A 15156-nucleotide genomic window follows, 5' to 3' on the forward strand; every position below is an offset into this window, starting at 1 on the left:
GAAGAAGCTATCCTTTCTATTTTATTTTTGTGCCCCCAAATGCTTGGATATAATGGTAAGGTTACCAGGTTGCCAGCTAACTAGCCAATGAGGTAATGTGATCAAAGTGTAAACAAATGGTTAACGACACGACACACGAGTCGTTTTAGAACAGCCCACGACATGGTTAAGATTTTTTTTAAAGCAAGCAATTTTCGCTCTAGTAATGGTGCAAACATGACGCTATTAAATATGCACTCACCTTTTTTTTCTAAAAACAACAGTACAGTGAAGCTTTATCAGTACAACAATTATTACCTGGGAGATATTTTTCCTAGTCGCTCAGTGCTCCCAAAATAAAACTCCTGATCGCACAGCAAAATATTTTGTTGCATATGCAACCAAATTGGTCGCACTTTAGAGCCCTGAAAAAAAGCAACATTTTTTTTGGAACAAAATCCCAGTAGAGCTGAAAAAGCAATGGAAACCCATTTAACTTGGATTTTCTTTTTCGGTACATGGGAATTTAAACAGCAAAAGTTATTTTTATGTGCACTACGGCATCAAGCACATCCTTTTATCCACAACAACTCAATTTGATGGAAACATCTCTGGAAAAGCCACATATTGTTTTTATTCAGATTTTAGAATGTTCTCATGAAACTCTGTTGCTAATTGGATGGAAATCTAGCTCGTGACAAAGTGCACACAACATCTCATTCTAAACTTCCAAGAGCATCCTCTCGAATGAACATATCCAACATGTTTATGGCCAACAGTCAGAGTTATCTGCCATCCAGTTCTTACCTGTAGATGTGCTGTTGGAGTTCCTACTGGTATCCACTGGTACTGTGGCTGTAGCAGAAGGCAGGTTACTGGCCTCACCCTCAGCCAGTTTAGACTGGGGCACACCGAAGGAGCTGACAGGCTTGGACTCATCGTCGCTGTCAAAACCAAAAGGATCTTCTGAGCTGTCATCATCCTCAATCCGGGGCCTCTTGAGTAACTCGACTACTTCAGGCTTCAGAGTGGGCCGCTTAGAGCCCAGTTGGGCCTTGTAAGTGGTCTCTCCCCATTTGGTGCTAAGTGTGGCCTTGTTGGAGAAGACCTCTTCAAATTTGGAGTTTGCCTCCCCTCCCTTACGGCTGTAGGTTTTACCAAATCTGGATGTCATGGTGATTGATGTATGTTACATATTCTCTGTAACACCAGAAAACAATATTAGTTTATCAATATTTATCTCACACAAAGCTGGGGGAGGGTGTGTAGGTCTACAGGCAAAATAGGTTGAATGTTTTTCCCCTGACTATTTGTGATCAGACAATTAGCATACCTACAGGTAGCTAATAAACTGGAGCGGGTCACATACTGCATTTATCTAGCCAACAGATCCGACCCACTTGCATACAACTGCAATAGGGTCGGAACGTCTTCCAGTGTAGATTAAGGCACAGCGGAGCCGATGAGAAATGCTAAATAGTCTACCTACCTACCTACAACTGAAAAAAATATGAAAAAAAAAGCTATCATGATTGTGCTGCTCAGTCTCCTCTCACTCACGTGACTCTGCTGCCCGCTGCACTGCTCACTCAACACACACACCCTCTGCCCCCCCTTCCCTACCACTCAAGCAACAGCCTTCTTCGCTGCTTGAGTCAGCAACAGCAGGTAACAGTAAAATACGAAACAAATATTAATAATGAGAAAGGCACATTATCCTTAGTGTTAAACCAAGAAGATGGAACGACTGCTAGTTTTTCTCAGAAACTGCCATTTTAGTCCTCATGTTAGCTAGCAGTATACACAGCAGCCATTATGAAATGGCACCGAATTTAACAACAAAGGAGCTGGTTGGCTGACACTGCCATTCCAAAATGGCTGCTGTGACTTCCATAACCTAGCATGAGGACGAAAAGGACAATTTCAGGTCACGTGAGTGAGAGGAGACAGAGCAGCAAGCGTGTATATCGTGACAGCTTTTTACCAGTTGTAAGTAGGTAGGCTAATTAGCTTGTCATTAGTGATGCCCATGCCCAATGGTCAGTGCTATCCGGGATCCTTGGGATGCCTCTACCCTAAACTAGAGGTCGACCGATTAATCGGAATGGCCAATTAATTAGGGGCGATTTCAAGTTTTCATGACAATCGGTAATCTGCATTTTTGGATACCGATTGTGGCCGATTTAAAAAATATATATATATATATATATATATATATATATATATATATATATATATATATATATATATTTTTTTTTTTTACCTTTTATTTAACCAGGCAAGTCAGTTCAGAACACATTCTTATTTTCAATGACGGACTAGGAACGGTGGGTTAACTGCCTTGTTCAGGAGCAGAACGACAGATTTTTACCTTGTCAGTGCTGAGATTTGATCTTGCAACATTACATTTACATTTACATTTAAGTCATTTAGCAGACGCTCTTATCCAGAGCGACTTACAAATTGGTGCCTTCACCTTATGACATCCAGTGGAACAGCCACTTTACAATAGTGCATCTAGGTCTTTTAAGGGGGGAGAAGGATTACTTTATCCTATCCTAGGTATTCCTTAAAGAGGTGGGGTTTCAGGTGTCTCCGGAAGGTGGTGATTGACTCCGCTGTCCTGGCGTCGTGAGGGAGTTTGTTCCACCATTGGGGGGCCAGAGCAGCGAACAGTTTTGACTGGGCTGAGCGGGAACTGTACTTCCTCAGTGGTAGGGAGGCGAGCAGGCCAGAGGTGGATGAACGCAGTGCCCTTGTTTGGGTGTAGGGCCTGATCAGAGCCTGGAGGTACTGAGGTGCCGTTCCCCTCACAGCTCCGTAGGCAAGCACCATGGTCTTGTAGCGGATGCGAGCTTCAACTGGAAGCCAGTGGAGAGAGCGGAGGAGCGGGGTGACGTGAGAGAACTTGGGAAGGTTGAACACCAGACGGGCTGCGGCGTTCTGGATGGTTACTAGTCCAACGCTCTAACCACCTGCCTTACATTGCACTCCACGAGGAGCCTGCGTGGCAGGCTGACTACCTGTTACGCGAGTGCAGCAAGAAGCCAAGGTAAGTTGCTAGCTAGCATTAAACTTACCTTATAAAAAAAACAATCAATCTTAACATAATCACTAGTTAACTACACATGGTTGATGATATTACTAGTTTATCGAGCTTGTCCTGAGTTGCATATAATCCATGCGGTGCCTGTTAATTTCTCATCTAATCACAGCCTACTTCGCCAAACAGGTGATGTTCGTGAAAAAAAGCACTGTCGTTGCACCAATGTGTACCTAACCATAACATCAATGCCTTTCTTTAAAATCAATACACAAGTATATATTTTTAAACCTGTATATTTAGTTAATATTGCCTGCTAACAGAACATTAATTTTAACTAGGGAAATTAGGTCACTTCTCTTGCGTTCCGTGCAAGAAGCCGGGGTATATGCAGCAGTTTGGGTCGCCTGGCTCGTTGCGAACTGTGTGAAGACCATTTATTCCTAACAAAGACTAATTAATTTGCCAGAACTGTACATAATTATGACATAACATTGAAGGTTGTACAATGTAAGAGCAATATTTAGACTTTGGGATGCCACCCGTTAGATAAAATACGGAACGGTTCCGTATTTCACTGAGAGAATAAATGTTTTGTTTTAGAAATTATAGTTTCCCGATTTGACCATATTAATGACCTAAGGCTCGTATTTCTGTGTGTTATTATGTTGTAATTAAGTCTATGATTTGATAGAGCAGTCTGACTGAGCAATGGTAGGCAGCAGCAGGCTCGTAAGCATTCATTCAAACATCACTTTCGTGTGTTTTCCAGCAGCTCTTCGCTGTGCTTCAAGCATTGAGCTGTTTATGACTTCAAGCCTATCAACTCCCGAGACTAGGCTGGTGTAACCGATGTGAAATGGCTAGCTAGTTAGCGGGGTGACGTCACTCGCTCTGAGACCTTGAAGTAATTGTTCCCCTTGCTCTGCAAGGGCCGCAGCTTTTGTGGAGCAATGGGTAACGATGCTTCGAGGGTGGCTGTTGTCGATGTGTTCCTTGTTCGAGTCCTGGAAGCAAAACTGTTACACTGGCAATACTAAAGTGGCTATAAAAACATCCAATAGTCAAAGGTATATGAAATACAAATGGTATAGAGAGAAATAGTCCTATAATAACTACAACCTAAAACTTCTTACCTGGGAATATTGAAGACTCATGTTAAAAAGGAACCACCAGCTTTCATATGTTCTCATGTTCTGAGCAAGGAACTTAAACGTTAGCTTTTTGACATGGCACATATTGCACTTTTACTTTCTTCTCCAACACTTTGTTTTAGCATTATTTAAACCAAATTGATCATGTTTCATTATTTATTTGAGGCTAAATAGATTTTTATGTATTATATTAAGTTAAAATAAGTGTTCATTCAGTATTGTTGTAATTGTCATTATTACAAATAAAAAATATATAAAAAAATAATTAAATAAAATGAGTCCTATTAATCGGTGTCAGCTTTTTTTGGTCCTTCAATAATCGGTATCAGTGCTGAAAAAACATAAATCGGTAGACCTCTAATGTAGACCAATCAGGGGCTAGTCTAACTGAATCTAGTTAAGCAAACCATCAAAGTTGAATTACAATCATAAACCCACTTTTGTCATTTCATTGGCATAGGCTACTGACAAGTCAATCCCCGCAAACAGGACATTTACAACAGTTTGTACTTTGTAGTCTCAACATCTGGCACATAATAACGGCACAATTACCAGAAAACAGCAGGCGGGAGCGACACTGTGTGCTAGCTAGTTAGCTAGCATATGGTGTCCCTAACTAGCTAACATACGGGTTGTGTTCGCGGGAGGACTCCGGGAGGAAGGGGCAGAAAAAAAGTCAGATAATACTTTTATTTCCCTTTTGAACCACATTCAAAAGTTTCACAAGCATGAGGATGCCATGCTCGAGGCGAGGGGTGGTTCATGCAGGAACCAATAGCGTGCACCCCAAATTGCACACTATTGGGTCCTTGGGATATACATTTGTGCTAGACCTGGCAACCCTGCCCTACAGTGTCTTTAATCTACACACCCACTTAAGCTTCATGTCCACCAGACTCGTCAAATTCTTTGCATTCTGGCAGAAGTCATTCAGTGTCAATGGAGCCGTCCGCAAAGCTACGTTTGGGATGCCACATTAGGCTGCTAATGTGTATAATATAATATATAATAATAATATAATACTAATAATAATAATATAAATAATAAATAAATAAATAATAATATAATAATAATACCTGAAACCCCACCTCTTTCAGGAATACCTAGGATAGGATAAAGTAATCCTTCTCACCCCCCCCCTTAAAAGATTTAGATGCACTATTGTAAAGTGGCTGTTCCACTGGATGTCTTAAGGTGAACGCACCAATTTGTAAGTCGCTCTGGATAAGAGCGTCTGCTAAATGACTTAAATGTAATGCGAAATGTAATGTAAATGGCTGCGGTGTGTTCTGTGGAGTGCTCAATATTTTCAACTCGTGCGCTGCATTTCCATGCGGTGGTATAAACAGAAGTTCATAAAAGTTCCATGGTCGGGATGGAACCATACAGAGGCCAAATGATGATGACTATTGTGTAGTTAGAGAGGAGAAGATACATACACTGGCTGAATGACTGGAAATGTGTCTGGTAAGAATGACACAATTCAACATTACTACACTTGGGTAGTGTGCCCTGTTGGCTAGTTTTCACAAAACCATCCAGCAGAATGGTGTGCAAAATGAATATGCACAGAACTGTTCTGTGTGTAATTTAGCATGCCATCATGTAGGGCAAGCTAGTGATTTGAATCAGTACTATCTTTGGGAACAACCAGTTTAATATATTGATGTTGCTAGAGATGAGTGACAGAAGAATAGAAACAAACTAGATTAATTGTTGTAAATGTGCCCTTATGCACGCCGTCTGTTTGTAGCTCTGTCAGCCTATGAAACCAGTAGGTCGATACGAAAATAACTTCATCCATTCTAATTATTAGCTATGGTCGAAAATGATATTTTACATGCTGCATGCAACCCGTTCTGCATCAAGTACGGGAAACACGTTCTAGACATCCAGCAAAAACACAAGGCATTAGTCTGTTCGACCCTAATGCAGCTGTAAGCAAACGGGTCGGATCTGCTGGCTACATACTTAACGGTGTTAGTTAGCTAACGTTAGCCTTTTAACACTATATTTAGCATTTATCACTAACAGTTATAGCTATTTAGCTAGTTCTAAATGTAACTGAGCAGTAACGTCGTTATTTTCCTCATTGATGTAGCATAGCCAGCTAACTGGCTAGTTAGCTAACTACACAACTTTGACTGAGTTAGTAATTGCAAACCATGGCACGACTGGCTGGTTGATTGGGCCAATGCAAGGATAAGCTAGGCAGTTGTGAAGAAGAGCGACAGAATAGCCATTAGCAAGATGGTTTAGAAACGCTGTCATTAGTTAGTTAACGTTAGTTAGCCATGTTTACATTTTAGCCTAGTTAGAAAATGTAGCTAACGTTAGCTAGCCAGTAAACGCAGCCTTTGAAGATGATTGGTTATTTTCTGTAAAAAAACGTGTGGAAATGTATTTCTCAAAATTAGCAATGTTACACATTAAAACAAGACATGGTGCGATATCGCTAACACCGGAAAAACACTCAACTCAGACAGTGGGACCGCTTCTTCTGCACCCGGCTAGGCCTCTTCTTAGACTTCGGCGTAATCACACAAAACAAGCGTTAACTCCGTGCAAAGATAGCCACAGTTTAAAAACACGATACAGAATGTACCAATGGGAAAAACTGCGCTTATAGCGGTACATAGATGACCGGCATTGTTTTAAATTCTTTCCGGATTCTGGACTTTATTTATTTTGTAGTGCCAATGACTCCCATTCTTCTGCTTCTTCTTCGTGTGGTTTTCCAGCAGACTTAGACGCTTTCTTCTTCGATGAGGTTTAACTGCAGTTGGCATCCTATAAATGTTGCATTACAGCCACCTATTAGACTGGAGTACAACTCCCTTATACTTTGCTTGAATAAAGAAATACCCTACCATCAAACACGACACTCACAAAAAAGTAATAATAATACAAAATAACACCACCCTACTCCACTATTTAAATATATTTATACTACTTCAGGCCAACAGCCTGAAAGGATGGGAAACCACCACTTAACACACCCTGTAAGTCTTCTGACATCAAGTCTCACACACCCAAATACCATTCTGCAGCTGCCACCACAAACTCAATGTTCTGCGACTTATATTCCATCCCTGCAGTACAGGTGATAACCATTCATATAAATGCTAAAAATCCAATCTTACTGAAACATACAATACCAGTCATTCAAGGGTTTTTATTTATTTTTACTATTTTCTACATTGCAGAATAATAGTGAAGACATCAAACTATGAAATAACACATCTCATGTAGCAACCAAAAAAGTGTTAAACATATATTTGATATTCTTCAAAGTAGCCACCTTTTGCCTTGATGTCAGCTTTGCACACTCTTGGCATTCTCTCAACCAGCTTCACTTGGAATGCTTTTCCAACAGTCTTGAAGGAGTTCCCACATATGCTGAGCACTTGTTGACTGCTTTTCCTTCAATCTGTGGTCCAACTCATCCCAAACCATCTCAATTGGGTTGAGGTCAGGTGATTGTGGAGGCCAGGTCATCTGATGCAGCACTCCATCACTCTCCTTCTTGGTCAAATAGCCCTTACACAGCCTGGAGGTGTGTTGGGTCATTGTCCTGTTGAAAAACAAATGATAGTCCCACTAAGCGCAAACCAGATAAGATGGTGTGTCGATGCAGAATGCTGTGGTAGCCATGTCATGCTGGTTAAGTGTGCCTTGAATTGTAAATAAATCACCAACAGTGTTACCAGCTAAGAACCATCACACCTCCTGCTCCATGCTTCACGGTGGTAACCAGGCATGCAGAGATCATCCGTTCACCTACTCTGCATCTCACAAAGACACGCGGTTGAAACCAAAATTCTCATGTTTTTTGGCCCAAGCAAGTCTCTTCTTATTATTGGTGTTTTTTAGTAGTGGTTCCTTTGCAGCAATTCGATAATGAAGGCCTGATTCACACAGTCTCCTCTGAACAGTTGATGTTGAGATGTGTCTGTTACTTGAACTCTGTGAAGCATTTATTTGGGCTGCAATTTCTGAGGCTGGTATCTGTAACTCTAATGAACTTTTTCTCTGCAACAGAGGTAACTCTGGGTTTTCCTTTCCTGTGGCGGTTCTCATGAGAGACAGTTTCATCATAGCGCTTGATTGTTTGTTCAAGTGCAGTCACAAAAACCTTCAAAGTTCTTGAAATTTTCCAGATTGACTGACCTTCATGTCTTAAAGTAATGATGGACTGTCATTCCTCTTTGCTTATTTGAGCTGTTCTTGCCATAATATGGACTTGGCTTTTTACCAAATAGGGCTATCTTCTGTATACCACCCCTACCTTGTCCCAACACAACTGATTGGCTCAAACGCATTAAAAAGGAAAGAAATTCCACAAATTAACTTTTAACATGGCACACCTGTTAATTGAAATGCATTCCAGGGGACTACCTCATGAAGCTGGTTGAGAGAATGCCAAGAGTGTGCAAAACTGCCATCAAGGAAAACGGTGGCTACTTTTGAAGAATCTCAAATTTTAAATATATTTTGATTTGTTTAACACTTTGGTTGCTACGTGATTCAATTTAAGTTATTTCAAGGTGTTAATGTCTTCACTGTTATTCTACAATGTAGAAAATAGTTTTAAAAAATAAAGAAAAACCCTTGAATGAGTAGGTGTGTCCAAACTTTTGACTGGTAGTGTATATCACTTGTTGGTTGATCTCTCTGTACTGGTATAGATCTACTACTCACACCACTCCTCACAGGATCCCTCCGCCTTGACCAATTTTCCTCTTCACTGCCTCAGCGATGACAACTTCCATACTACTCCAACCCTGGAAACCTCAACCTGCCTCTCTCGCACGGGACATTTCTGATCCCCAGCCCCATGGGTACCTTTACAATTAACACATACCAATACTTTCCCCAATGCTACACATTCCTTTGTCTCATGCCCTTCTGCACACTTCTCACATCTAGGAACCTCCCTCCCACACACTGCTGCCACATGCCCATAAGTTTGTCACCTGTAACAACATAATGTATTCGGCACAAAAGCTTGTACATGATAACTTATATATCCTAACATCACTTGGTCGGGCAAACACTCAACATCAAAACTCAAAAGAACAGACAACGACTCTTCTGTTTTACCAGTCATGCCACCCTGTCTGCGTCACACTAAACGACGAGCATCACAAACACCGGGAATCTTCCCCTTCAGCTGGTCAACTTTGACATTTATCGCGACCCCAGTAATCACTCCTTTCAATAGCGCCCTTTTCTTGAGAGCAAAACAATTCACATCTCTTGCACCCACTTGTTAACATGGGGGGGGGGGGGGCTGCTCCCTCTAATCAGCAGAAACACAAACAATTATCACAAGACTACTTCTGGTTACCCTCACCGATTCCACAGCACCCAACTCTGTTTTCACACACCCTGAAACTACAAATGGATCAGTCAAAAGGCAAGGGTCCACTTTTTCCAAAAACTTCACTCCTAGGGCTCCCGAGTGGCACAGCGATCTAAGGCACTGCATCTCAGTGCTAGAGGCATCAGTACAGACCCTGGTTCAATTCCAGGCTGAATCACAACCGGCTGGGATTGGGAGTCCCATAAGGCGGCACACCATTGGCCCAGTGTTGTCCGGGTTAGGTATTGGATGGGGTAGACCGTCATTGTAAATAAGAATTTGTTCTTAACTGACTTGCCTAGTTAAATAAAAGTCAAATATTTTTTTGGTCACAGACTCATCTTTATCCCATCTTTATCTTTAACTTCACCACACCTACCACCTCCGAAACTTTGCCCTCATTCACTTCCATTTCTCCACCTGTCTTCAGCTCACTCTGCTTACACTTTCTATTATTCTTATTTAAAAAACCACCTCCTTTTTCCCCACAATTTTTAACCGACTCAAGCTCGCCCTCTTCCTCCCTCCCTCTCTTAGACCTTCTCTGCCTCTCTTTTTCCCTCCATTCCTCCTCCGTCTCCTTATGATAATACTGCACTTCTCCTGAAATATATCTTGTTCTTGCCTTCTCAAGGGACGCAATTTAATCGGCTGTCACAATCTCTGTACAATCAGCACAAACCCCTCGGGATGTATCGCTCGCCAGTGCATCCCACTTATAAAACAGCTGCCTTGTGTTGATGTTCTTCTTTATCAATAGCTACCGCGACGCTTTAATATTTTAAACAACCACGCTCTTCCAACCGCCATCCACTGTCTCGCTTCCTTCAGCCTCCCTTTCCTTGACCCAACATGTTCATCTTCTTCTTTGTAGGGGTTTTACAGCGGACTACATCCAAAAGTTGCATTGCTGCCTCCTACTGTGTGGGATGAAAATAAAAGATCCCAAAAGACAACAATTGCAGCATGTGGAGAAAAATACTCATACTGACAACCAGAAAGTCACTCAATATGCTCTATCAGTCCGCTAATACAGGACTTGTAAAAGCTCGGTGCACTACTTCTGGGGGTACTTAGGAGCCTGGGATGGGGACACATCTTCTGTTGCTAATAACCCTTGCAACTCTTCCACTGTGAATTCATGAAGCCCCAAATACTTTCCCGCCGCAGCCACAATAATGTCCAATTTCTTCGACTTCCATGCTTACATGAGCCTTGCAGTTTATCACAGTTGCAATGAACGCCACAAAATCTTAGTTGACAAACATTCACTATGGGCTATGGTGCATTCACAACCATCTCTTAAACACTAGTGTCACTTTCTCTCTCAATACTTTTGATTGCCTCCACATAGGAGATCCAATTGACCCTAACTTTAGCCACCTTAACTTCCTTCACCCTTAGAGAGCACTCCATGAACACTGGGTCATGATCCCCACCACAATTGCAACATGGCCGTTCTTCACTTCGATCTCTCCGTATACTCCTTCCATCTGCACACATTTGAAACAATTTTGCATTGTTGTGGTTTTGACACAAAAGATCTTACTCCTTACCTCTTATCTTCTAGCTTTACATGCCTAGGGGGGTATTCACTATCAAAAACAAATGCTCCCTCTGGCATACTGCTGCAAGGTCACCCCAGTTATCACTCCTTTTAGCTTTGCTTTGCTGCCGAGAGCAAAGCAGGACAAAACTCTCATCTCGAGAGTTAGATGCACTATTGTAAAGTGGCTGTTCCACTCGATGTCATAAGGTGAAAGCACCAATTTGTAAGTCGCTCTGGATAAGAGCGTCTGCTAAATGACTTAAATGTAAAATGTCGAGTCGCGAAACGCATTGGCCCTCTCCCTCTGGGCAGCAGACACACAAAAAATAAACACAAGTCCACTTCTGGATACTTTGACAAATTGATATAACCTTCTTCACCCAGTCTGATACCACAAACAGATTGGCCAAAATGCCTCTCTATCATGGTTGACAACTCCACGGTGTTCGACCCTCCCAGAGCGAAAAGAACCTTGGTGTGACCCTGGACAACACCCTTTTGTTCTCTGAAAACCATCAAAGTAGTGGCTCGATCCTGCAGGTTCATGTTCTACAACATCTGTACCCCTGCAAGTTATCCAGAATGCTGCAGCCCGCCTGGTGTTCAACCTTCCTAAATTCTCCCATGTCACCCCGCTCTTCCGACACACTCCATTGGCTTCCAGTCGAAGCTCGCATCCACTACAATACCGTGGTAGTTGCCCATGGAGCAGCAAGAGGAACTGCCCCTCTTTACCTTCAGGGTCTGTTCAAACTTTACACCCCAACCCGAGTACTCCGTTCTGCCACCTCTGGTCTCTTGGCACTCCCACACCTATGGGAGGGCAACTACCGCTCTGCCCAGTCCAAGCTCTTCTCTGTCCTGGCACCCCAGTGATATGTGGTTGTCTCACTTAGCTATCTTAAGATGAATGCACTAACTGTACATTGCTGTGGATAAGAGTGTCTGCTAAATGACTAAAATGTAAATGTCCTGGATTCAGTTTCTCCACGAATCATACTCCCACTGGGCCAGAGTCATCTCAGGTATTTTCCTGATCATTGGGGTGTGGCTTGGAAGTCTTCACCTCACCTGTCGGCGCCAGTTCCTCGTCTTCACTTCTGTCAGGTTCAATTTCTGAGAGTTCACTCTCCGTTGACTGCTCAGGGTTTTCAGGAGCGTAACATGTAATTATCTCAAAATGACAATGTCCTTGGCTTGTATTTCACAGATGTTGCTTTGGGTTTTGAACATCGTACCCTTATTTTTGCTTTGCGTCTTCTCGCCATCCACCATCTTCTTCCTTTCTGGCCTCGGCCTCCTCCGATGCAGTTTTCAGCACCCAAGGACTGCAATTAAAATGTACACTCCTGTTTCCTTCGGACACAGCCAAGAAAATCGGTCACTTAACCGCAAGATAACAGTTGACCAACCATCAAATGGAATGTTTTCTAGTACCCCAACGACTTTGATGCGTTGTGATAGTAAACGTGTGTGATTGCATAAAAACGGACAGAAAACCCACAGTTCTGCTGAAGTCTACTGCCCACAGTGTGGAATGAGCACACAACTACGGTAACATTACCAGAAATTTGAGATGTTTGTCAAATGTAAATCTTAAAGTTCTTCTTTGACATTAAAAGAAAAAACAGCCCCTGTTGTCTTCGTAGACCATGTGCATTTCAAACCTGTCTTAAAAAAAAAATCTGGCAAATTACTGACACTGATTTGTAGTATAGTATACCCCCTTTATAATAAATAAACAGCACCACTATCTTCAGCCAAAGAAACAAGAAAAAGAATAATGGATAATCCACAAACTAACATGATATGATCAATTACTGACACAATTAACAAACTGGCTGAAAATGAATAAACTTTGGCAGGTTGTGTAATTATACCAACTGTAACCTAGGGCCTATATGTCAGGGTTCCCCAACTGGCGTCCCGAGGGTCAAATTGTGGTTTTATTAGCCCCCCAAGTTTTCTGAGCTAAAAAATAACTTTTTATAGATTTTATTTTATTGTTGGACATAAAATACTTTAAAAACAAGTGATTTCAATTTAATAAATCAGTTCCCAAGCATTCCCACTCTTAATAGAGAGACATGTGATTGGACACAAATGTAAGCAGGGTTTGAAATGATTATGTTTTAGTCAACCATTTATATCTATTTGGACTTCTTGCGGTTCATTTGCAGTCTACAAATGATTTGTAATTATGTTCCGGCCCCCGACCATCAGCTAGAGAAGAAATTGCCCCGTGGCTGAATCTAGTTGATGATCTGTGCGCTGAGTAGAAGTTGGAAAAAAATTTGTGGCATGTGTAAGAAAGTACAAGCATTGGCACTGAACTGGGACCCAGAGGTTTTTAAATGAACACTGCTTCATGAACATCTCTGAGGCAAGTTGTACCAACTGTATCAACACTGAAATTACTAGTTATTAGTCAGACTTTAATTACATGGAACAAGTTTATGGCATGTAGGCCTACATCTGAACAAGGAGAGGACAGCTTTTTGTTAATGACTACACAATAACAAAAACAGAGGGGAGCTCATGTGGAACATGACTCATTGTGACTGGTAGAGATTCCCACGGGACTAATTTTAAACACAGGTCTCATAACCCCTAGAATTCAGTTTAGCTCAGCTATGTGCATGACATCACATAGCGAAGGTTGACCCTAAGTTATTTCAAACTCCAAAGCAAAGTATTTGGATCAGTACCTCTGACCTATGGGCCCCTACATCAGGCTAACAAGGTCTATATGATCAACTGAAACAATTTCTGAGTTAAACATGGACAATGGTCAGTGATGTTACGTTTGATACGGAGCTCCGAGGCATGCGTCGAAATCGCTAAGCAGTATACTTCAAAGCAGAGTGTCGATGCCTTTATCACTTTATCAGAAGCACGTGATCAATGACGTCCGTAGCTTTATTTAGTTGAACCTGATTGGTTTGGTATTGGTTTCGGTAGAAGACAAAAAGGCTACGCTGCACAAGTGCTTACGGCATGTGGGATGTTATGTTGAAAAATGTGTCTGTTCTAAATGATTTCGACCAGCAGGTGTCACTAATGTACACTGTTGATCAAAGCCTAGAGCAATGAACCTATTTTTGGCACAATTGGCTGGAAAGCCCCAATGCTTCAGGAAGCTTTGTTTCCCCATCACTAACAATTCTGAGTCTAGGTAGCTACATTTAAAAGGCTCCATTTTACACTAGAAGGTCTGAGCCAGTTTTGTATCTAGATCCATCTCTGAGTTTGAAACACAATTTACCAATGTAAGGCAATTAACTCACATTGACACAGCTGAGGGGTAGCCTAAGAAGCATGCTAGATCTACGAAGGGTTCTCTAAAACTAACCAGCTTCAGATTCCAGCTCAGGCTTCACCCGAATTATGACGGTGGATATTGCTTGTCCGACCGTCCCCTCGTCCATGATTATAAGGGCCATTCTGATCCAACCATAAATTCATACACATTTTACCCCTGGATGGAGAGGATAGAAATTCAATATGTAGCTAGATGTAGAAGGCTAACTAGCTGGCTAATCGCTAATGTTGCCCATGAAAGGAAGTTAGGCTAGCGAGCAAGTATTTTAGACAGGTAGCCTATGACAACAAGAGTCAACATGTTTTTACTACTTGCACACACACACACAAATCAAAACCATGGACACCAATATCATATTTAGCTAACAATCGTTTTTAGTATATTTTAGTTGTCATTGTATTAGACTAAGCATAGCTAGGTGATTTGATGATGTTGTAGTTTGTAGAAGTGGAAATGGTGCTGTAATAGGAGGCAGCTGCTGTTTGTTTTGCGACTTGTGGTTTCTAAATGAGTTGTTTAGTAATCTAAACATTAACTTGATGGACCATGTTGTAGGTCATGTAACTATCTGTTACACGCAATAGATGTTGCTCTCCAGTTTTGTGATGAAACAAAAGTGTGGTTGAATATATTCTGCTACTGTGTCTCCTTATTGTCTCGGCCTTAGGCCTATGTACAGTATCAATGTTGGAAGGCATGTGAACAAACAGGTTATAGAGCAAACAAAGCAATTATCACAACACA

At 41.7% G+C, this 15156-nt stretch overlaps 1 protein-coding gene across 1 annotated transcript in view; it reads right to left on the reverse strand.

Annotated features, from left to right (window-relative positions):
• The window catches only part of LOC115113194 (wings apart-like protein homolog), a 35816-nt gene extending 28888 nt beyond the window's left edge, over window positions 1-6928 (reverse strand). Inside the window, exons 1-2 of the mRNA XM_029640552.2 lie at window positions 6655-6928; window positions 787-1179 (exon numbers count right to left, since the gene is read on the reverse strand). Coding sequence (XP_029496412.1) covers window positions 787-1153 — 367 coding nt within the window. The 5' untranslated portion in view covers window positions 1154-1179; window positions 6655-6928. The remainder of the gene's footprint in view (window positions 1-786; window positions 1180-6654) is intronic.
• Window positions 6929-15156: the final 8228 nt, after the last annotated feature.

Source organism: Oncorhynchus nerka, linkage group LG28 (genome assembly GCF_034236695.1).
Source record: "Oncorhynchus nerka isolate Pitt River linkage group LG28, Oner_Uvic_2.0, whole genome shotgun sequence".
Taxonomy (NCBI): domain Eukaryota; kingdom Metazoa; phylum Chordata; class Actinopteri; order Salmoniformes; family Salmonidae; genus Oncorhynchus; species Oncorhynchus nerka.